Source organism: Mustela putorius, unplaced genomic scaffold, assembly GCF_011764305.1.
Source record: "Mustela putorius furo isolate JIRA1106 unplaced genomic scaffold, ASM1176430v1.1 tig00000275_pilon_pilon_pilon, whole genome shotgun sequence".
NCBI classification, from domain to species: Eukaryota; Metazoa; Chordata; class Mammalia; order Carnivora; family Mustelidae; genus Mustela; species Mustela putorius.
In genome coordinates this window covers 27,865,550-27,890,039 of record NW_025421341.1, presented here as the reverse complement: position 1 = coordinate 27,890,039, position 24,490 = coordinate 27,865,550, and the positions used below count along the sequence as shown (strand labels likewise).

At 37.3% G+C, this 24,490-nt stretch overlaps 1 protein-coding gene across 13 annotated transcripts in view; it reads left to right on the top strand.

The window, feature by feature from the left end:
- Positions 1 to 24,490, top strand: part of DOCK10 (dedicator of cytokinesis 10) — a 268,794-nt gene that overhangs the window by 225,825 nt on the left and 18,479 nt on the right. For 9 of the 13 annotated variants that reach the window (XM_045078793.1, XM_045078792.1, XM_045078794.1 and 6 more), the window contains exons 30-49: positions 1,116 to 1,212; positions 3,071 to 3,115; positions 4,938 to 5,113; positions 5,240 to 5,356; positions 6,442 to 6,553; positions 7,267 to 7,388; positions 7,476 to 7,590; positions 7,681 to 7,747; positions 7,975 to 8,022; positions 8,775 to 8,876; positions 10,838 to 10,962; positions 12,245 to 12,357; positions 14,159 to 14,296; positions 14,689 to 14,871; positions 15,401 to 15,511; positions 17,518 to 17,733; positions 19,173 to 19,230; positions 19,558 to 19,656; positions 22,503 to 22,609; positions 24,331 to 24,453. In XM_045078793.1, coding sequence (XP_044934728.1) covers positions 1,116 to 1,212; positions 3,071 to 3,115; positions 4,938 to 5,113; positions 5,240 to 5,356; positions 6,442 to 6,553; positions 7,267 to 7,388; positions 7,476 to 7,590; positions 7,681 to 7,747; positions 7,975 to 8,022; positions 8,775 to 8,876; positions 10,838 to 10,962; positions 12,245 to 12,357; positions 14,159 to 14,296; positions 14,689 to 14,871; positions 15,401 to 15,511; positions 17,518 to 17,733; positions 19,173 to 19,230; positions 19,558 to 19,656; positions 22,503 to 22,609; positions 24,331 to 24,453 — 2,274 coding nt within the window. The remainder of the gene's footprint in view (positions 1 to 1,115; positions 1,213 to 3,070; positions 3,116 to 4,937; positions 5,114 to 5,239; positions 5,357 to 6,441; positions 6,554 to 7,266; positions 7,389 to 7,475; positions 7,591 to 7,680; positions 7,748 to 7,974; positions 8,023 to 8,774; positions 8,877 to 10,837; positions 10,963 to 12,244; positions 12,358 to 14,158; positions 14,297 to 14,688; positions 14,872 to 15,400; positions 15,512 to 17,517; positions 17,734 to 19,172; positions 19,231 to 19,557; positions 19,657 to 22,502; positions 22,610 to 24,330; positions 24,454 to 24,490) is intronic. The other 4 variants (XM_013061565.2, XM_013061566.2, XM_045078791.1 and 1 more) reach the window with 3 other exon arrangements.

The window sequence follows — 24,490 nt, the reverse complement described above, 5'->3', positions numbered from 1 at the left end:
CCCATTGGGAAGAAGGAAAGTCCCCAAGGGGTAATTTTCAAGGTATTGGGAAAGAATAATGAATGTAGAGAAGCCAAAAATAAATAATGATCTTCTTATATCCATTCATGCCATGCTTAGGAACCTGAACATTATCTTTAGGGCAATGGAGATTTACTTTTGACTAGGGGAGTTATATGATTATATGCCATTTGGATTTTGAGAATCCATTTCCCTCTGTATATATTTTTTGAAAGAATATTCTTTGCTAGTGCTCCAATTATGCATGAAATTTGCCAAATATCCTTTTAGATATAATTCCAGGAGGCCTAAATTATTTATTTTTTTCAGAAACCAAACAGAACATACTCAATGAAAAATAATTAACATACAATTTAATTATGCTCTTATTCACTTTGATGCACAAAGGATTAAGTCAAATACTATCCTTGTTTGAAATGAGAGTATTTTAAATTATTAACTGAAGTTGCCACAAAATATAATTCTAAAATATCCGAGCAAATGGAATATATTTTATGTTGTTGGCTGATATTAGTGACTACAATGAATACAACCTAACTGGATCCTAAAAATTGATTACTTGGTCTGCACAATGAGGAGAACAGAATATTTATGAATTGTTAATTGTTTCTTCTTATGTGATTGTTTTTAACACATGTATTAAGCTGTCTTAGACCATGTCTGAATTCCATTAATCACTGTCCTAATCAAAACATTATTGAGAAGACAGGCCTGTTTGCAAGGGCAGGAAAGAGGTGAGATTAAATAATATAGTCTGAGAACAAACGGCCTACAGAGAGATCACGTGGGCCATTATCTTCCTTAGCACTGGATAAGAAGGGTTGATTACAGTGACCTGTTCCATGAGCTCAGTGTAGTTTTAGAGTTCTGTACCTGTGGTGAGACACAAGCTCTCTCAGAATAAACATGGGCTGATAGAAGCTTAAAGAAATAGAAAATACTACTGGGTAAGATCATATCTTCATATCTCTTAGAAGCTCAAAAACAAAAGTCCACAAAAGTAACTACATCTTTCTAGGTATAAGATTCAAAGGCAGATTTTTTATTAACCTTCTTGGTGAGTAAATAAGTCATTTAGTTTGCCTCTTTTTCAGACCTTATGCCAGTATAAATTTGATTTTCTTCAAGAAGTATGTCAGCATGAACACTTTATACCTTTGTGTCTCCCCATAAGATCAGCAAACATTCCAGGTAATGCCCAGAATTTGCACCCGTTCCTACAAAATGAACATTCAAATTTGTTTATTTGTTTTTACCTTTGTTTACGTGTTGCTTTTTTCCTACTTCCTTGGTCTTGTTTGTGCCTCAATGATTATAAATCAAAGAATTTTAACCTACAGTAATACTTTTACTATACTGTCTCCAAAAGAAAACTTTCCTTTGATTTTGAAAAGCAGAAAATTATGGGGAGGAGAAGTTACACTTTGTGAGTACAAATTCAATTAAAGGTCTCAATTAAAGTGTCTAATTATTTAAAATGCAATTCCTCAAAATGAGTTTTATACAAAAACAAAACAAAAACAAAAAACTTTTGCCTTAAAAAGGAGAAAAAAAAAGGCAGGCAGGAGGGCGGCACTGTAAATACTCAGCATCTGTGGGTTAGAAAGAGCCCCTGATGTCTGTGCAGGGAAGAATGGGGCTCCTCGATTCCATATTTGCTAAAGTATAAATGGTGTACAGAAAATGTTTTCATTTATGACTTTATTAATATATATGTTATATATACCAATATAGATAGATACCAAAATGACCATCACACATCTAGCCATCAGAAACTAATCGAACATCAAGATTCAAAGAAAACACTAAAATGATTTAAGGACTTAAAATATTCTTTTCCTATTTTGCAATACATGCAAATAGGCAATTATTGTGTTGTACACCTGAAACCAATATAGTGTTATAGTCAATCATGCCTCAAAAAAAGGAGGAAGGAAGGAAGGGGGCGTGGGGTGAAGGATGGAGGGAGAGAGGAAGCAAGACAAAATGCTTTGCTTCTAATGTGTGAGTAAATTATCCACAGGGCACAGTTTTGATATTCATGGAAAGCAGACACTAAGACGGTAAAGAGCCTCCTCACATGTATTGCAACTTATACTATACGTATTATACAAAGCTAGTATTTTGGAGGGAAAATAGAGTAAATTGTGCATAATATTTTGGAGGGAAAATAGGGTAAAGTACATTATCCAGCCTATGAAAGTGTTGTCATTTTATTTTAATGTTTCAAATTCTTATTTAAATTCTAGTTAGTTAGCATACAGTGTAATACGGATTTCAGGAGTAGAACTTAATGATTCATCACTTACCTACAACGCCCAGTGCTTATCCCAGGTGCCCTCCTTAATCGCTGTCTCCCACTGAGCTCATCCCCGCCCACCTCCCTCCAGCCGCCCTCAGTTTGTTCTCTGTAGTTAAGAGTCTCTTATGATATGCCATACCATAAACGTTTCGTCATTTTAATCTTAAATATAAGCTACTGAATTCTATTAAGGAATTAACATAAGCTATTTAATTAGCTATTCCATTTTTTTATTTACAAAGTATATTTAATCTTAATGCCTTTATAGAAAAAGAGGTAGAAATGTCACTTTCGACTTTTGTTTTGTATTCCTTTTTATTGTATAAATTAGTGTCAAGTTATTATGGGGTGAGATGTGCTGTTTAAGATACTCAAGAGGAGCAAACCTGTTATATATTTTAATTCTAATTGTTTACTATTTGTCAGTAGCTCAGGAAAAGTCCTAATAGTCTCTTTATAGATCTAATATTATCAACAATGAACATAAAAATATATGTTTTGTGGTGTGCAGATTTCTGATAGAAAATAACAGGTGCTCAAGTACAAGGCCAAGAATTAAAATAATTCTCTTCATGAAACAACCTATGGTATTCGTTTCCAAGAAACAAAACTTTATTGAAGAGTCCTACTTATAGTTTAGGAAAATATATTTTAATTTTTCAGTATAAATTATCAATTGTTAATGAATATGGTGTATACCTGAGTATGTGTACATCTAAGCTTTTTATTTATTCCCATTAAATCCAGATCCTTTGACACCTTCAGAATCAACTCAAGAGTTACATGCATCAGGTAAATAATTACATTTTATATTACATTATCTAAGCATCAGTAGCCATACCATAATCTGATAATATTGATAGATGCTCATACTACATATAATATTGATAGATAATATTGATAGATATGCATACTACAAGTTTCCAATCTCCAGATGCCAAAAAATAGCCATATGTTTATCATAAAATCAAAACAGTCAATAAGCTGACTGAACATTGGTTACAGATAATTAAATGCTTTACCCACCTCAATTCTTTCTTATTTTTTTCTCCAGAGTTTTACTTCTTTTTTTAAATTTCCCAAACCATCTAAAATTTTCTTAGGGTGTATCATAAATAAAATTTCCAGCTATATGCAATAACATGATTGTTCAGTGTAACTAGCTTCATGTGATATATTTCTGTCAGTAAACCATGGTCTGGTTTTTGAGCTCATTTCTCAAGATTGAATTTATCATTTTTACTTGAAATAGATTCATAACTTAGAACAGTCTGGGCAGAACTTTTCTCTAGCCCTAGGCTGGGAATTACAAAGTTGTGTTCTACTTTTGGCCCCTCATGAATACTCACTGTTACACAGAGAAATGTTTTTAACCTAACTATTCCCTTGGACCACAATTTCTAGAACTTTCACATTCCCTTTTCTCCCACCTCCAGTGGCATCGTCCTAAACTACAAATCTCCACATTCTTCATTTGCCCCTAGTCAGTGATGAACTGTAATATTTCAGCAGTTCATTACATCTAACATGTAACCCCACAGATTCACTGAGATAACCCCTATAAAGGGTGTGGCCTCATGTTGGCACTCAATACGTGTTCTAGAAGTGGGCGCTAGTCCTGTTATTAATCGTTACATTTAGGAAGCACATTGGGCAATTCCGAATAAATCCATATTTAGTGGAAATTTTAAGATTCCAATTTCTCCATAATTCAGGCTCCAGATTTTGCAGACCCTTTGATGTTCCTCTTCTTGCTCTTTCACATTCTTCAGCCAACTTGCCCTGGTCATTTTTTTTCTACTACGGGGGTCCTCCTACCCCAGGCCACATGCATCTCACTTCCCCCCTCCCTTCCCTGGGGTCAAACTTCTTTTATTATAGCCCTTATTCCACATTTCCCCCAAGGAATAACTCATTTACATCCTGTTGCCATGTGAGCAAATAAATAGGCACGGGTCTGATCTCAAAGCCTTTGGTGACATAATCCTTTCTATACAGAATTCAGTGCCAAATAGTGGAGGGTCCTAGGCACTAGCTAAAGAATTTGTGTTTAGGTCTGTCCATCATCTGGCCCCAAGTGCCCCTCAAGTCTCAATTCCCACCACCCCATCTTGGCTGCTGTGCTGACTTGTACACCCCCAAACTATAATCCCCATACACTGTGCTTTCAGAAATCTGTGCCATACGAAACTCTGTCCCCTGGTCCTCCCAACCTCTTCTCTTTCACACCCTACCCCCCCACCACCACTGGCTCCTGACCCTCTGCCTCTCCATACCTTCAACAGCCTCAAAGGCCCATCTCAACATATTCCTTCCAGTCACACTTCCTGATTCTTCCAGACAAAAATTCAATCTTCTCTTTTCAACTCCTGTAACATTGTAGATATACCACTTTTATAGAATTTGACCATGGTCAGTGATTATTATTGGTAGTAGTGTACACACAATACTTCTGGGATGTTCCTCTCTCTCATTTCTCATCTCTGTAGTAAGACTGCATTACTGAATCCTTCCCTGGTGGTGAGAGGGTTGGTAGCTGTTGGATAAATCTTTCTGAATTATAAAGTGATCATTTGATTTTCAATAACATGATCTCTTTGCTTTCCTCACGAAGATATGCCTGAATATTCAGTCACGAATGAATTTTGCCGCAAACACTTCTTAATTGGAATTCTACTCCGAGAAGTTGGCTTTGCCCTGCAAGAAGACCAAGACATCAGGCACTTAGCTTTAGCTGTCCTAAAAAATTTAATGGCTAAGCATTCATTCGATGATCGATACAGACAACCAGTGAGTGATTTTCTTTTCTCCCTTCCCTAAACACCATTTAATGGCTCACTGCATTAAATGCATAGCAAACCTACAAGTCTATTGATTTTTATGTGAATAATTTCTTTTGACTACCTTTCCCCCTAGGAGAAGCAGGCCCAGATAGCAAGTTTATATATGCCCCTCTATGGCATGCTTCTGGACAACATGCCAAGGATTTACCTTAAGGACCTGTATCCTTTTACTGTCAACACATCTAATCAGGTGAGTTTACAAAATGGTTCAAATGTTGATTTTAATTTGATTTTGTTTTGTATTTTTGCCCTGGAGAGCCATTTTCCCTCAACTGTGAGCAAACTAAGCATTTCGTGCTAGCCATTTTGAGATGTTGGCATCAATGTCATTTGGTCCACATCGGTCCCTGAAGCCTTCCACCTCATCCATCATTTTCCTCTCTTCTCTGTATCACCTTCCAGTTCTGTCCAGTTTTTACCAGGCTCCTCTGTTACATGCATGGCTCCATCCTCAGTGTGCCCCTCCTCCCTCCCCTGACCATTCCCCTACATGAGCTTCATGACCACCTGGTGTTCGTGTAGCCAAGTGCTTCAGTCACACCCAGGAGTGGCCTGTTTGCCATGCCTCCTCCACTGAGCCACCATAGTGGCTGCACAGCAAGCCACCTGAGATCGGATTCCTCTGTTCACATCGCAGATGAATTAACACACTACGGAAAGCAAGATATTACCACCTCGAAGTTAGGAGCTATGCCTTTGGGAAGCTGTTTAGAGGAAGACCTTATTCAAATCCCAGTGATACCAGTTTCTAGCAATGTAACCTTAGATAAGTAATCCAGGCTCTTTCAACCTCTACCATCTTCTTTATAGAATGGAATAGAATTACTCCATCACAGGATACTTATAAGGATTAAATGGTCTAGTAGAAAACACTTATAGAGACTGGCACGTAGTATTTGGAATTAGTTTTTAGTATTAGTAATATACCGAAGATAACCCATGATTATAATGATATGTAATCTATAGCATAATCCATAAAAAAACAGTAGCCATTCCAACCATTTAGTTTATATCTAGAAGGTAGTTTCCACTACATTTTAAAAAAAGAAAAAATCACATAAGAAATCAAGTGGTTACTAGGGGTATGGATTTGTCGAAGAGTATGGTTGTGACTATCCATTTCTACTACCTGCTTTTGCAGAAGACCTTTGCTGGAATATAAAAAAGGGCAAGTCAAATAGCATCAAATCAAAAGTGTAACAAAGAAAGCATGTGTGGGTTTCCAATGTTGAAATATGGCAATTCCCATTAATCTCTTCTGTGCTTGAAATGCAGGGGTCTAGAGACGACCTCAGCACCAGTGGAGGATTTCACACCCAGTCAGCTATGAAACACGCAAACTCTGTGGACACATCATTTTCTAAAGATGTTTTAAACTCCATAGCAGGTACTTAAGACCTTTGGGGAACACTTGTGTTTCACTCTCATCCATGTTTACGTCACATATCATCATGTTTTTTTACCCACTCCATAATTCAATGTGCATAATTTCTGTATGTCAAAGTACACTATAGTTATATAGCTAAAGAGTTTCTTTTCCCATTTATTTAAAAACCATCCAGGGCCTTCCTCTTCTACTTAGCATTCAGTTTTTCTTGGCTCAAAGAGCAATCTGCTCAGATGTTGGCAAATTGCTTCATTCTGGAAACAATCTTTAAGTGTTCATTGCGTACAACCTGTAAAATATAATAGCCCATCAACTTCAAAATTTACTTCTAAGAACTATTTTGGAAATGTCATCTTCAATTCTTATAAACTGTCAAAACTTGAAAGCTTCTTCCCCAAAAGCCACCTTATGCACATTTTTTAAAGCATTTTTATAAGAGAAACTTTCTTTTAAAAGTCTTTTAAGAAATCAAAGGAACAAGCAGTACTTTATTTCCATTTATAATGGCCTAAATTTTCCTAAATCCTTAAATGCCAGTGTGGTCTTCATGACCATTCTTACAATGTGGCATGTCTTTAATGGCAATTCCAGACTCCGTTATGTCAGCCTTGCCCAACACTGCCACCACCTCCATGCTCCATATCTTTTTGGGTCATCATGTGTGTGCCCATTGCATCTCATTATCATCTGTGTGCTGTGGCTTGTGTTTGCAGCATTTTCATCAATAGCTATTTCTACAGTAAACCATGCTGACTCCAGAGCCTCCTTAGCAAGTCTTGACTCCAACCCAAGCACCAATGAGAAGAGCAGTGAGAAGACTGACAACTGTGAAAAGGTGGGGCTTCTTTCCCAACTATGCAGCACCTTGCGAGTCAGCAGTCTCTCACTCTACCTCAACCCTTCTTGGTTCTTCCACTTCTAGGTCCCTAGACCCTTGTCTTTGATAGGATCAACCCTTCGATTTGACAAGTTAGATCAAGCAGAAACCAGGAGTCTTCTCATGTGCTTTCTTCACATTATGAAGACCATTTCGGAAGGTAAGGAAAGCTCTTGAAAATTACAATTTTTTAAAAAGGAAGAAACTTTGAGTTTCCAAGAGTCTCATGCTCCATGGTGTTTCCTTTCAGAGACACTGATTGCCTACTGGCAAAGAGCACCCAGCCCAGAGGTATCCGACTTCTTCAGTATCTTGGAGTAAGTTATGGACTTGATTTGTTAACATTTTTTTTTTGAAGCTTCAAAATAGTCTAGTATGCCATCCTTCATTCTAAGGACCCATTTGCTAAACTATCTATAACTAGTAATGGATGAAATATTTAAAGAAAATGTAATATTTTTCTTCTAATGTACTTAAATTAATGGCTTGTATAAATAAAAGGGCATGAATAATTAGAATGTGACTTTTTTTTTTGCCTTTCCAGTGTTTGTCTTCAAAATTTCAGATACCTAGGGAAACGCAATATAATAAGGTAATAACTTTAAAATTTCAATCGGTTAATCTGGCCTTTTAAAAAATTATACCAAGTAGTAATTTATCCAGTTAGACTTATAGATATATGTTAGAAATCTTAAAATGCACATAAGGATTGTAAGGTTGGCCTCACAGTAGACATAGGAGTTTGATGATTACCCTGTACCCATAGTAGGTCTAGGACTAGTTAAAGCTGTTAAGAGAATACAACACAAAACATACCTTTCTGAAAGGAAACCATATTTCCTACATAGTCTGAACTAACTTACCTATCATTTGTATAGATGTAATGTAGAAGATTCCTATTTAAGAAAATACATCCAATGTGAATAAGTCACAGGAATAAAAGGTACAACATAAGGAATATAGATGAGGTACACTTTTGGTGACTGCCACAAACATACAGACTTGTCAAATTAGTATGCTGTACACCTGAAACTAATATAACATTGTGTGTCAACTATTCTTCAATCAGAAGGAGAAAAAGAAAAAATATAACTCCCAGTAAGCTAAAGAGAAAAATGAATCTGGAATAACTATTGTGTTAGCATCCTTTTCTCGTGAGAGACCATGAAGCCCCCAGTACCTTCACTAAACCCCCATCTCCCATTGCTGGAAGAAAATATGATTCTGTTTTTCATAACATGTGAACTTATTTCCTTGTTCAATAATCAACCTGCCAGTTGCCATTCTGTATTAATAAATAAATTACTAATACTGAGCTATGATTAAAACATGTTTTCCTTGCAGAAAAATTGCTGCTGCATTTAAATTTGTGCAGTCTACCCAGAACAATGGAACTCTCAAGGGATCTAATCCTTCCTGTCAAGCATCAGGTCCCTTGTCACAATGGTAACATCACATTTGCTTGATATTTGTAATCATATTGTGTGTATAAATGTGTGTATATGTATGTATACATGTGTGTATATACATGTGTATGTATGTATATGTGTACACATATATACATATGTATCAATGTATTGTATATATGTATTTGTGTGTATATATATATGCATAGATACATGGATATGGATGTGTATATGTGTATGGGGGTATGGATGTACACACATGAGCATGCGTGGATGCACACACATGTGTGTATATATGCATATACTTCAAACCAAATGCAGATTTCAAGTAACTCTGTGTTTTTCTGAAAAAACTTCTCAGGTACTGCCTGATCTGCCCCGCTAGCTTGTGAAGACCTAAGAGGCAAGGATTATGCTTTATTTATGTGCACTCAGGGCACAATGCCATGCATAGGATGAGGGTTAATAGGTACCTTAATTTAATTGAACTCAAAAAGACGTAATTCTAATATATGACTCGTTTAAGGTTTCTTAACCTCCTAGTGACAAAGTAAAATGAGAGGTTGTATCCCCATTCCTCTCAATAATTGTAATATGTCAGCAGCATCTTTAGAGCTCAAATTGTTTTCTAAAGGGTCAAAGGCAGGGAGGATTTAGTTGGATCCATAAGCTTATGGTAGGTTTCCTAGTCATTACACTGATTTGACTAGCATATAGGACCTGGAGTCATCCTTTATTAACCTACCCTGTGGGGGAATTTTGCCCTGAAATCCTACTTTAATTCTCCCCTGGGTCTAGTAAGTAAGAATTCTATGCTAAAATTTTCTCCAGTTTGATTTATTCTTCCCAGAGTTACCATAATAATATATAATAGGAAAATGGCTGTATTTTAGAAAGAATTTTAGAAATAAGAAAGTGGTAAATAACCAATAAATCATGGAGTAAATTTTGCCTCTTCATCCATAAGATTCCTTAAAGTGGTCCCTTGTGTGAAAGTAAATGAGAAAATGTAATAGGTGTGTTTCGCAAATGGTAATAGAATAGAGAACTATAAACAACGACTTTTTATGTTTAAAGACTATAGTCATGTACCTGAGGTCACTGTCGTTTTGTTGATGTTTGGTCAGTTAGATTTCAGGCTTCTTCCTGAATGATCTAGACAGGTCCTGGCCATTCCCACCTCTCTCTTTCCAGAAACCAGGATTTTTCCTCCAGAATTTCCAGACTAAAATACACTCAAAACCTAGAAATAAACCAGTCCCAAAGGTCCAAGCCATACAGCCCAGGACCCATTATTTCTTGTAGCTAAGACTCCTCTGGCTCTTGAAAACCAAAGTTAGATCTTCTGGGCCTCAGTCCATCTGGAGCGTTTGATTTGGTCAGAACCAAATGAGCCTTGAAAAGTGTCACCAAGAGAAAACCATTGCCATATCTATAGGCTTGACTCTTCAGGGTTTTTCCTATTGCCAGCTTTCCTCAAAAAAATGTTCTTATTATCTTGGCCAAAAGATAGCTTAAATGAAAGTTAAGAATGGGAAGTGTTCCTACTTCTGCATAACACTGGCTCATTCCCCAGGTGGAAGTGCCAAGGAGACATCAAATGAGAGCCACTGCCGGCCATTGTCTTTGGCCTGGAAAGTACCTGCACTCAGGGACCCCCTAGTTCTCTCCCTTACCAGGACAGAATCCCATGAACTTCCCATGGAATCCCATGATTTCATTAAACAGTAATGAATATGCTTGTTCAGATTAAATTCAGTATCTATTATTCTTCTATCATACTTTGGTATTAATTATCCTTCTGAACCTTTTTTTCATTTAAAAAAAACTTCTCCTAAAGTATTCTTAAAACCCCTTTTTATCATGTTATCTATAATCAATATTTTTATGCAACATCTCTATTTAAAAATTGTTTATGTTTTACTCAATCTAGAATACTTGGTTGAACACCTATATGTCATATCTCTCGTACATTAACCATTTTTTCCTATTAATTTTCAGGATGCATACCACGTCCAGTCATGAAGGGCATAAGCAGCACAGATCACAAACCTTACCTATAATTCGAGGCAAAAATGCACTTTCAAACCCCAAACTCTTACAGATGTTAGACAACACCATATCCAGTAAGTAAACAAGAAATAATAGGAACATGATGGTGATCAGTGTTTCTATAGATGTGTGGAAAATATGAAATGCATTATAATGTTTCAGAAATGTAGGAAATGTTTGGTGTGCCACCAAGATTACTGCTTTTCAGGCTTGCTGTAGCCCAGAGAATTTTTTTTAGAGAAAAAAAAAATCACCAGAGAAGGAGATTTAAAAAATGTTGTGTCCTTATAAAGAAGAAAGGAAAAAGGCGAATCACTAGGTATAATCTGCTGGGTATAGCTCTTCTGGTATCAAGTGACTTTGCTATTGTCAGGCTTATGGGGCCTCTGGCAACCAGATTATTGTCTGCTCTTCAAGAAGAGCAGAAAGTTGCCCATGTACTAGAAACAACATGTGTGACATCTTGAACACAATAATGCACACACTCCAGCTTGTGAATGAGGAAAAATGGACCCAGTGTTTTTTGTACCGTGTACATGTTAGTGATTCTGGGCATATGACCAGAATTACCTGTTTGAAGACATGTGCCTTCACCTATAAATACCTTTAGTGCCTTTAATGGCCATTAATGCACACTGTCCACAGAGACTGTATGTTTAGTCTATTAGCCTGGGAGCATAAAACTTGACCCAGACTGAGAATGAGAGAAATGTGACTCTGTCAGTGCCTGTGTCAATGGAAAAGAATTAAGAACAAATGGTAAATGGATCACTCTCGTCTACAGCTGACATATGAAAAGGGCAAAACACACTGTTTAGTCAGTTTGAGTTGTTACACATTAATAGTCTGCGTGGCTTAAACGACAAAAATTTATTTCCCATAGTTCTGGAAAGGTGGGAGGCCCAAGGTCAAGGTGCCAACAGATTTGATGTCTGGTGGGGGCCTTCTTCCTGGTTTGCAGACAGCTACCTTCTTGTTGGGTCCTCACATGACAGAGAGATAGGTGGGCTTTCTGGTGTCCCTTTTTATAAGGGCACTAACCCATTCAGGAGGGTTCCACCCTCAAGAGCTAATTACCTCCAAAGATCCCCCTCCAAATAACATCATATTGGGTTTGGGGCTTCAACATATGAATCTGCGGGGGTGACACCAACTGTCTATAGCATCCACTAAAGACTCTGTCTAGAGTTTTTGATTCAGCCAATAAGGTAATTGAACAAACAAAAACACTTGATTTAATCAATTACTTAACAAAATACCAGTAAACATTGAATATGTTATAATAGAAAAAAGTCCTTTATGGGATACAAAGAATTTTCTTAGACATTTATGCATGTTCTACCTTATATTTTGTAGGCAACTCCAATGAAATAGACATTGTGCACCATGTGGACACAGAGGCCAATATAGCTACCGAGGTTTGCCTGACTATTCTGGACCTGCTATCCCTCTTCACCCAGATTCACCAGGTAAGTTGATTCTAACATCTTCACAACATAAAATGGGAGATAGAAAAGTCGTAGGAAGTCAAGAGCCTATTTTTTTTAAAGATTTTATTTATTTATTTGACAGAGAGAGCGATCACAAGTAGGCAGAGAGGCAGGCAGAGAGAGAGAGAGAGGAGGAAGCAGGCCCCCCGCCAAGCAGAGAGCCCGATGCGGGACTCGATCCCAGGACCCTGCTGAGATCATGACCCGAGCCGAAGGCAGTGGCCCAACCCACTGAGCCACCCAGGCGCCGTCAAGAACCTATTTTTAAAGTATTTTATGAAATCAACTAACCTTACATAAATCAACATAAGCGTGAGTGTAAAAAAATTTGAAAGATGAGACTCAGAATTTAACAGAAGTTGACTACTGTTCAAATGATATACGTACGTACATACGTCACTATTGTCAAATAATAAACATTTTTCCTTGTTCCTCCTGCTTCACTCTCAGGCAAGCCCAGCTAAGGGAAGTGTAATTCTACTTTTTCAGTCTTGAGGGGAGAGACAAATGACAGCTAGACCCAACATCTTTCCGTGTGCTTATTTGTCATTTATGTAGCTTGGGTGAAATAATACCACCACATACTATTAGAATCACTAGAGTTAAAAAGACTGGCCATACCAATTTTTGGAAAGTGTATAGAAAAACTGGAAGTCTCTTCCACTGATGATGGGAATGCAGACACTCTAGAAAACAGTATAGCAGTCTAAAACGTTAAAACTGTGTCTGTCGTGTGATCAGCCATTCCAACACTGAGAATTTATCCAGGAGAAATAAAAGCACTTGGTCACACAAAACTGTGTACACAAATATTCATAGAAGCCTTATTTTTAATAAATGCTGAAAACAACCCAAATATACATCAACAGGTGAATGGATTTTTCTAATGGTCATATATCCATATACTACAATACTGCTCACTCATGTTCAGCGAAAGAAGCCAAACAAAAAGTTAGTATTGTATGTCTCCATTTACATAAAATTTTAGAAAGATGAACTATAGAAATTACATGTCAGCTATACCTCAATAAAGATATTTAAACTATTAGCTCAGTCTAATGAGCTTATAGATGTTCAGGGTTGAACTCAGAAGAGTTGGATCCACTGAATAAAGTCTGCACCAAACAGAATGATTATGCCAAGAAAGCTCTGCTTTCAGGTGAAATGTCATCATGGGTCATAGGAAAAGCAAACACCATATTTTAATTATTTATTACTCAGTGACAATGTCAATCAAATCTCAGACATCACCAAGGCCCTATCAAAACCGACGAGGACCAGCCTCTCTGAGACCTCATCTGTGACCTCATCTTCTACACTTCTCCTCATCGCACCCCATGCCCCACGCTCAGGCTGCTCGGCTCTTTTTTTTTCTTTTCAACCTTGAACTCATAAGCTTCTTCCCAACTCATGTCCCTGGTACTATCTGTTTCTCTCTCCCTAAACAGTCCCTTCAGATCTGCCCATAACCAATTCCTTTAGTTCATATATCAGTTCATTCATTAAAGAGGTCTTGACGAAGTATCCTGTCTAGAGTAGCCCTATCCCCAAATTACTTTTTATTATATTTTATCATTCTGCTCTATTTTCTTATTTCATAATTTTTTTCAATCACTGCTGTATAAGTTTCAGTGGGAACATAGGTCTTATCACCTTATTCACTACAATTTCCAGCACTTAGAATTGTGCCTACCACATAGTAGGTTCACAATAAATATCTTTCAAAAGAAAACAGTTGTCCTTTCACTCATCCTAAATAACTTCTTTGTTAAATTTCCAGAGGCAGCTCCAACAATCTGAATGTCAAAATTCAATGATGAAGAGGGTCTTTGACACCTACATGCTCTTTTTCCAAGTCAACCAGTCAGCCACAGCACTGAAGCATGTGTTTGCCTCCTTGAGATTGTTTGTATGCAAGGTAAGCGTTCTCCTGGTTCCAGTGAAAGCTCAGGGAAGGATGATGATAAATGCATATTAATCCTGACATCTCTCAGTATGGAGGAAAGGATCCCTGTGTTTCAACAATGTTGGGTGAATCGAAAGCATTTCAAAGCTCTTAATCTCTAGTTCTGGGTTGTCACTGGTTATTGATGCATGGGAGACTTACAATGTAGAAAATGATTATTTCTAGGGAAAAAATATTAATATAGACTTAAATAAATACAATTCTATCCCTTCCACTTGCAGATGGAAGAAAAAGACAAGGTTTAAAAAAAAGGTGGATTTTGTTCTAAGGAATTCTAAAATTGAGCATAAACAGAGCGACATGAAAGCATGGTCCACCCTTAACCAGTCCTTCTATTTCCATAGTTTCCTTCAGCATTCTTTCAGGGGCCAGCTGACCTGTGTGGATCATTCTGCTATGAAGTTCTGAAATGCTGTAACCACAGGTCACGGTCAACACAGACTGAAGCATCAGCACTTCTGTACTTTTTCATGAGGAAGAATTTTGAATTTAACAAGCAGAAGTCAATTGTCCGGTCTCACTTACAAGTAAGTGCTGTCAAGTTTCATTAATGCTGTTGTGAAAACCACTCATCTGTTCCAGCACTGATAAAAGCCTCCTGGCTGCAAGGCAAAAGCTACCAACTCCTCTACCAGACCCCTCCTTGAAGACCCTTGGCACAGTCAGCTCTCACTCAGAAGAAGAGGGCAGAAATCAACAAAGTCCGTAACTCCACTTGGACTTTTCCTTTCTTCTGCCAGGGAACAGAATCAAATAGAATACACAACTCGGGAGACCAAGGCTATCTCTAGAATGCCAAACCCCACCAGATTCTCCTTGCAGAAATGTCTTTCTTTAAGGTATCCCAAGATTCCTGCAACCTTCTTATATAAATATTTAAAATTATAGGAAACGCCCTAGACGACATGACCTTCTAAAAATTTAATGCATGAAGATGCTATTCTTGGGACCCACAGGGAGAAATCAAAGATGTATTCATCCAGTCCAATGGATTTCTTTAAAATTGCTATTTCTCAGTTACCACTTTTGAAGTTCCATTGTTCTTTTCTCTTCTAGCTCATCAAGGCCGTAAGCCAGTTAATAGCTGATGCTGGGATTGGAGGCTCTCGGTTTCAACATTCCCTTGCAATTACCAATAATTTTGCCAATGGAGACAAGCAGATGAAAGTAAGAAATGCTTTGTGGGCATTTTCAAAGACTTAGGAATAAAATTAAACCGAATTCTTTTGTGAAATATCAAAATCATTTAAAAATATAAGTTCTGTATTTTGTTTATTGAGACTTGAGCTGAGTGCTAATGTTGAGTTTGCTTGTTTGAATTAATAATCAGTTCTAACACTGTCAGTCTGTCATCTGTTAAGTGGAATTTGCAAGATGTGTGATTGAATGGGATATAGCAAAAAAACTAACCACAAACTTCCAGAAATACAGTCATTTTCTTATAATCTTACTCTTGGCCAAATTTATTGAATTGTTCTTTTAGAAATTTCGGAAGACTTCTTTAGTCATAGTACTAAAAAGTCCAGGGATAGAGTCCAGGGCATGACTGAGCCCAGGGATTAAAACAATGTTTCAACATTAATTTGAAAGGATAGCTGTACCCCCATGTTCATAGCAGCATTACTTACACTAGCCCAGGCATGGAAACAAGCTAAGGATCCATCAGTGAATGAATGGATAATGCAGTCATGGTGTATATATTCAATAGAATAGCATTAGGCCATAAAAACTGAAGAAATCTTACCATTTATGACAACATGGATAGACATTATGTTAAGTGAAATAAGTCAGACAAAAAAGACAAATACTGTATGATCTCACTTATGTGTATCTTAACACTTATGTGTAATCTTAACAAAAAAAAAAAAAAAAAAAACCTGAAAATCATGGAAAAAGAAATCAGACCTGTGGTTATTAGAGGCAGGTGGTAGGGAGTGGGGAAATTGGGGGAGGGTGGTCAACCGATACAAACCTCTCATTGTAGGAGAGATAAGAACTAGGGATGTCAGGTACAACATGATGACCGTAGCTAACACTGGTCTATGCTATACAGCAAAGTTAGCTTAGAGAGAAAATCCTGAGTTGTCATCATAAGGGGATTTTCTTTTCCTTTTTCCTTTTTTTCCTTCTTCCTTGGTATTTCATCTACATGAGAAGATGGTTGTGAGCTGAACTTATTGTGGTACTCATTTCCTGAGATAGATAGATAGATAGATAGATAGATATCAGATCACCACGCTGTATGCCTTAAACTCACCCAGTGATGTATGTCAGATACTTCTGAGAAAAAATTTAATAAAAAAAGTTTTTTTAATTAAAAAATCATTATGTTAAAAAAAAATGATCATGTTTTCAGGTCCCCTTTCCATATTGCCTGGATGTTTGCCTCTCTTTGCTTACTTCATTTACAAGTGAATGTAAATGCTCTCCCCACGAGCTTACTCTTTCAGAAATCCTGAGGACATTGGAATATTCCATAAGTGGAAAAAGTGCCTCAGATCACCTGGGTGGCACAGTTGACTTAGTGTCTGTCTTCAGCTCAGGTCATGGTCCTGGTGTCCTGGGATTGAGCCCTGTGTGGGACTGCCTGCTCAAGAGGGAATCTGCTTCTCCCTCTCCTTCTGCCCCTCCCCCTCTCCCCCAGCTCACGCTCTCTCTCTTTGTCTCAAATAAATAAAATTGTTTAAAAAGAAAGAAAGAAAGAAAAGAAAAGAAAAAACACTTCGTTCTGTAGTGCCAATCAACGTCCCAGACTTGAATCTCTTTGTTTAAACCTTGTATCATTCCTAAACCAATCACTGGCTTGAGGGATTGAAGAAGGTGATTGGCCAGGCCAGTTTGGTGGACTACACATCCGTGCCCCCAAATGAAGTAGACCCTTTCAAATCACATGAACCAGAGCCAGAGAGGTGAGAGCTTCAAAGAGCAATCAGGATGCTCTTACTAGAAGAAGCTAGGTGAGCAGAGAAGATGGAGTCTACTGCAGTTCTTATGTTCAAATGTGTACAACCACAATCAATATGTAGAATCATATCTAAAGAAAGTACATATTTATGAACAACATAGAGTGTGCACCAAACTATGAAGCCAAGCCATGATTAATAGCATAACTTCAAGTAACCTATCTTAGGGATTAAGAACAGATAACGACCCAGGTGCTCTGTTTTCCAAAGAACAGCAACTTCCCAGCAGAGGTGAAAGATCTGACGAAACGCATAAGGACTGTTTTGATGGCGACAGCTCAGATGAAGGAGCATGAGAAGGACCCTGAGATGCTGGTGGATCTCCAGTACAGTCTGGCAAACTCCTATGCAAGCACCCCCGAGCTGCGGAGGACATGGCTTGAAAGCATGGCCAAGATTCACGCGAGAAATGGAGACTTATCTGAGGTAATTAGCCAAGGCTCGGTCCTCCACTGGTATTGTCCTCTTTATCAGGACATTTAATCATCAGGACATTTAATCAGGACAATTGAATTTTCATTTACAGTAGGCTACCATATTTTTCCATGTATCTAGATATGACCCAATGATATATGATGTGCATTAAGTTGGCAAGTAGGATTCAAGAATGCCCAACTCCATGTAAAGGATACCAAGTCAAGGCCAGAGTTGTTAGTATCAGCTGTAATTGTAGGATACGCAATGCAGAAACGAAGGATGAAAGCCTAAGACTAAGGAGGATGGTTGTAAGGATGTCTGGAAACTGAGTTATGTAAGTTAATGTTCTGTGTTTTAAAACGCCTTCCCTGTAATTGGACTCGGATGGGGAAGTTTGCAACTGTGGTGAGTAATCTCAGGCTGGGGTAATCTGTCCTCATTTGCAGCTAGCCTGAACTGGTGTTGGAAATATTAATGCTCCCATGAGCCATGTGAGGAGAGTGCACTGTGTGAAGGTTATAAATCAATACCTAACTTTTTTATGTCCATTCAAACACTGGGCGGAATTTTATGCAGCAATTCACAGCCCCCAAGTGGTTTCTGGACACCAAGTGGGAAACTTCTGCCTTATTCTCAGAAATATACCCCTTTGGGGAAGAGATTAATTTATCTGGGATGGTCCTAACACCTGAAGTTTTTCTAAACACATATGAGGGATCCTGGGATAGAGATAGAGCCAATCAGAAACCCCGGTTGGAGGCAATTTGGTGGGACAAGAATGAGAAACTCTAGTTTCCTTGGACAGCCCAGAAAATGGAGAAATAATTCCACAACCTTCAAAGGGAAAAGCTGAAGTCATTTGGAGCCCTCAACAGGTCAGGCTTTAAATAAATAAAATCCTTTTTTAAAAAATTGCCATATAATGTGGTTGGCGGGAGCATACATGGCTCATTAGGCCGTACTATTTAATCAAGTACCACCTTGTGTGTTGACCATCTTAGAGGCAGTAGATAGTCCAAAGGGGCCATTACCAGTAGTAGGAACAGTAAGAAGGTAGCTTAATTTTACCCCCAGTTTAGGGCCCGATGCTATAGCTTATAGTTTTAATAAGGAAATAGAACTGTGGATTTAAAAATATATACATTAGACTTAGATATTCAGGAAGGAAGATATTTCTCTTGAAAAATTCTTCAGGTCAGTTCATTCACCCACTTGAAGACTATACCCAAATGAACACAAACAAAATTTCCCAAATACCCATTTTATTCTCGATGGTGAACTTTTTAGAAATCAAATTGATTCCTGTTTTTGATTCTTTTAACTAAAAGGATTCCTCCACATATTCTCACATGGAATATTGACTCACCCCGGAAGATTCATCCTGATTAGACGAATAGTGAAATCCATACTGTGTTTTCCTCTGAAACGGTTTTCTTTTTTTATTACAGGCTGCGATGTGCTACATCCATATAGCTGCCCTCATTGCAGAATACCTGAAAAGAAAGGGTAAGACGACCATGTGCAGGGATAAAAGTCTAAAAGTTGACATGTTGAAACCTAAGTTACAATTAACTTATTAATTTTACGTTGTATTAATCTCAATTGTGTTTTATTAAGTAACATTAATTTTCACAGACATTTCTAATTATACAGTACTTATGAACTTTAGCTCTCTCGGGCCATTATCATGTTTATTTTATGTACAAGAAGGCTAACTCATCAGCCTCTTAGTTCAAAATGAGAATGTTTCATTGGTTAATGATTAATAGTCTCATAAGCTTGTATTAACACTAACATGTAACAATGTCTTAACCTCATCTCGCACTACCATAGGTTACTGGAAAATGGAAAAGATTTGCACACCACCCCTGCTCCCGGAGGATATCCACCCTTGTGATAGCTACCCATTACTAACAGCTCCTGGTGGAGGAAGTGAGTGGCCTAACTCTCCCACATAAACTCCTTTACCCCCATGGAACAGTGCAAAAGAAATTCCATTGCTGCTTAAAGTCTACTTTGATAGAACTGTGAAATGTATTCTTGAAAGAAAAACTATCTCAGACCTTCACAACTACCACTCATAAAAGCTCGAAGCTCCTACCATTCCGAAATCTACCCAAATGTATGAAGTTTAGAAATGAAAACTTCTCAGCATAGAGAACTGCATCTTATCCAATATTTAGGATTACGAGTCATAGCCATATTTGCTACCAATCTGCATACTAGTTTGCCCTTGGGATTTTATTCTAAAATTGTTTAAAATTGCAAGAGAAATCTATTTTAATTTTGAAATGTAATAAGAAAACTCATTCAAAACAAGGAATGCCAAAAATGTATATGCAGGACTCTATATTCATCATATTCCGTTTTCTTTTTTAAAAGCCTAAACCGAAAAAAATAAAAAATAAAAAAATAAAAGCCTAAACCGATTCAAAAAACTTGCAACACATAATAATTTATAGTATTGATTCCCTTTAATGAAGAATATGTCATCTTTAAAGTTTGATGAAAGGTTTTGTAACAATAACTGAAGAATTACTTTTTGTAAAACATTTAGCAATATAGCTAATCCATTTAACTTGTTTTCTCTTACAAAAGTTTGTTCAAACCCAAAGGTTATGGCCTGTGATCTATTTCCTAGTGCTCTCTTAACTTTCAAAATGTAGTGGAAAGCTCAGTGTAAGAAAAACAGAAACAAATCCTTAGATACTAAAATCAAGATAATTGAGCAAACGGTAAATAGACTCCAGTTACAATATTTTGGAAGCATAATTAATCCCTTGTTCTTTTAAATATGCATATATTTTCTAAAGAATCTCAGTGGCTTTTCCAAATAAGGCATTTGACCAAATGACTAAAATGAAAGGTGAGACAGTGAGGTCACTTACTTGAGGAGGAGACCAGACCTGGCATCATGGCTCCTGTCCATACTAAAATGCAGGGATCTTCCTGCTTAGTTTCACACTTACGATTTAGCTGCCTTTTTATCTGCACGTCATCAAACTCATCACTGTTTTGTCTAATGTACCTTCTTCCCCATCTATTTTGTATCATAATCAGATACCATACAGCTCCATAAAGATGATTTTAAATTCTAACAAAAACAAAATTGAAAAAATCAGATAAAACTAGGGGTCAGTTTGAGAAATTGTGGAAACTTACATCCCAAAATATTGTGTGAATCTTTAATATTCAAAACATGTTAAATACCCATTTCCAGACCTAAGGTAACATTGGACTCCATTGAGTCCATCTCAATATCCATTGAGAAAAGAACGTATTTGTTTAGTAAGCTCTAAGAAAGATGATTTTTATGATGCATTAACATATATTCATATCCATTGGTATATATCTGAAGTCCTCAATATACTTTTATATTATGATGTTTCTTAATCAGAGGAATAAAGTACCCCCTTCAATACAATGTACACATAATAAGAATACAGGCAAAGAAAAACAACTCCAGAAAGTACAACTGTAATAATCATCATCCTGCAAAAAATATATCATGACTTTCTCTGCTATATATCCCTACTAGTGGGTTGTCATATATTTTAATATATGTTTAATTACAGAAGGAATATTGTTATGTTAAAAAGTAGGGAAGTAGAATTTTTTTTTCTTAAAGATTTTTTTTATTTATTTGACAGACAGAAATCAAGTAGGCGGAGAGGCAGGCAGAGAGAGAGGAGGAAGCAGGCTCCCTGCTGAGCAAAGAGCCTGATGCCGGGCTCGATCCCAGGACCCTGGGATCATGACCTGAGCCGAAGGCAGAGGCTTAACCCACTGAGCCACCCAGACGCCCCGGGAAGTAGAATTTTTAATGCAAGGATTAAATTGCAAAAACTATTCTAATTATAATTTCAAGCACATTTGGGGAGTGATCATTTTGTTACATAGCTCATGAGCTGATAATTAAAAATGGAAACCTCACAGAAGTATTAGCTATAATTTTAAAAGCACGTGTTCCATGTAAGGGACCACACTGGGCTTTATACTGGCAATATCTCCATTAGTTGCCTCTTATGTGTCTTTGAGTTAGGTGCTATTAGGGCCTCCTGTTTTCAAGTGAGAAAACCAAGAGAAGTGATACAATCCGACCCAGGGTGCATGGTTAGCTTGTGATGGGATCAAAGTTCAAGGGCTGGTCTGTCACTCCAAGCTGTGCTCCTGACTACTCAAATGTCCCACTGTTCAGTTCCAGTCCTTCCTCCGGGGACATGGCCCATGACCAACTATCTTTATATATTATCTGTAGAGCCAGATCTTTTCCTTCTTATCTTGTAGTCACAGTGCTAGGAAATTTTAAGAAAGTTTCTAGATAATGCATAAGAGTGAAAATTTGCAAGAAATGGGCATTATTTCCATAATGCACTGATCATTCCAGGTGTTTTCTCAAATATTAATGTTTTGAATCGCTTCAACCATCCTTTGAGATAGATATTAACATCTTCAGCCTAGCAAATGGAGAGAAGCAGGCTCAAAGTCTGGCTAAATTAGAATATTAGAACCATATCTATCTTCAAATTCTATATTCTGTCCATGATTCCATGCCAGCTTCTAAAAGAAAATGTCATCTGAAAAATTATACAATTTTATAAAACAGGATGATTGGTTGCCTTGGAAAAGAATATTTATCAACAGAATTATCTACCCATCTCACTGACTGTGTGAGTTTTATTGTACTACCACTTGTAACGTCATGAAGAAAGGCACTATCTTTTCCAAACAAGATTTGAATCAAAATAATAATGTCACATTTTGTTGGTCCACTCAAGGCATGTTCTCTATGGGCTGGCCAGCTTTCCTGAGCATTACACCAAATATTAAAGAAGAAGGAGCAATGAAAGAAGATTCGGGAATGCAAGACACACCGTACAATGAGGTTAGATCAATATAATCTAGCGTACAGTAACTGAGTAAAAAGATGCATTGAACTGTTACATTAAGCTAAATATGGAGGAGAAAATGTTATTCAGAAATCAGATTACTGAAGAATAAGACTTAGGTTAAGTGAAAGGCGGGCTAAAATTAAGCTGAGATTAATAGACCTCAAATTCCATTGATAAAGCATAATTTTCAATGAATATTTAAACTAAGCTTTATTTCTCTAAGACGGACCCAAATATATAATGTCATCCCTTCTATAAGATATGAAGTCATTGGTCCTTTGGTAAATGTCATAAGGGATGATGAAAATTTTGTGAGCTGGCCACAGCTTTTTAGTGCATTAGAAAGTTTGTTTGTAAATACACTTGAACAGAAAGCCTAACTGGTTTCTGCAAAAAACCTTTTGATTTGCAAACCATGGTTATTATTTATTAATTCAAAATAAGCTTTCTAGTGTTAATCTACATAGCAACAATTCTGATAAAGAAAACAGAGCTCCCTCATCAAGTAAATAAAATATTTCACCAGCTAATTGCTTAAATTTTAATGTTACATAGATTGGGAAAAAAAAGGGTACAGAAAGCAAGTTTTGGGGTGGATTTTTACTTAAAATTCATATAGTTAATGTTGATTTCGTATACCTTGCAAACAAACAGTAAATGCAACAATATATTTGTTAACTATTTCAAATAACATCTAAGAATCTTTTCTTCAAAGACATTGTTGAAAAGATTCCTACAATATTATCCACTTGCTTTAGTGAGGATATATTTTGATTCAGCTGAATATTCTTTAAACCACTAGTATAGGTGAGGCACTGAGTTCAGGGTGGAGGACCAAGATAAATAAGACATAACGCTGACTTTCAAAGAGCTTAGAATCTTGAGAAGGACAAATTTTTTCAGGGTGGGGACTAGCCAGCCCAAGACCCAACAACTATAAATCTAGGCAATTAAAGGGAAACTTTTTAAGTGACAGTGACTGGGATGCAGATGGATAGGACATACATGAAAAAGCTCTCCAGACTGTTACACGGGATCTTGGCATTGATGGGACTTGAAGATGCCAAATGAGAAAATAAGGTTCTTGTAGCTGCAGCCACAACATAGGTAAATGTGCGGAGGTGCAAAAGTATTCGGAGAGTGAAGTGGTACGGGATGCTATAACCAAAGTGCAAAGTCGGTGGCAAGTGGGGGGTTGGACTGACTGTGGAGCTCCTTCAGTGCCATGCCAGAGAGTTTGGATGGCCATTCAGAGACACTGGAGTTCCTACAAAGGTCTAGGGCGGTGGAGAGCTTGAGATCAGATTTACGTTTTAGAAAGAAAGATTCCTGGAGAACAACACATAGGATGGACCAGAGTGGAAAACAGATTACTAGAAGACCACTATGGGGTCTGGAAGTAAAGGAAGAGGGGTTTGACCTAAGGCAGGGACCATGGAAAGGGAAAGGACTAGACAGAGCTGAAGGTATTTTGTAGATTCAAATTAGCAGATTTGAAGGATGAATTCAGTGATGGAAAGAGAAGAATCCAAGAAGATACCACCATCCCTTCCAGGATGGTGTAAATGCCAGTAACAAAGGGGACATAGCAGCCCTGCTATAAAGAAAACTGACAGTTTAAAGGTTTTGAAAACAAGTTTCAGGGGTGAACCACAATGTGTACACTGTGTTTACACAATCGTGTAAAATCTCATTTTGGTTTGGGGAATTACAGAATATCCTGGTGGAACAGCTCTACATGTGTGTGGAGTTTCTTTGGAAGTCTGAGCGATATGAACTCATTGCTGACGTCAACAAACCCATCATCGCTGTCTTTGAAAAGCAGAGAGATTTCAAAGTACGTTTTCTGAGGCCAGACTTTGGTCAAAACATCC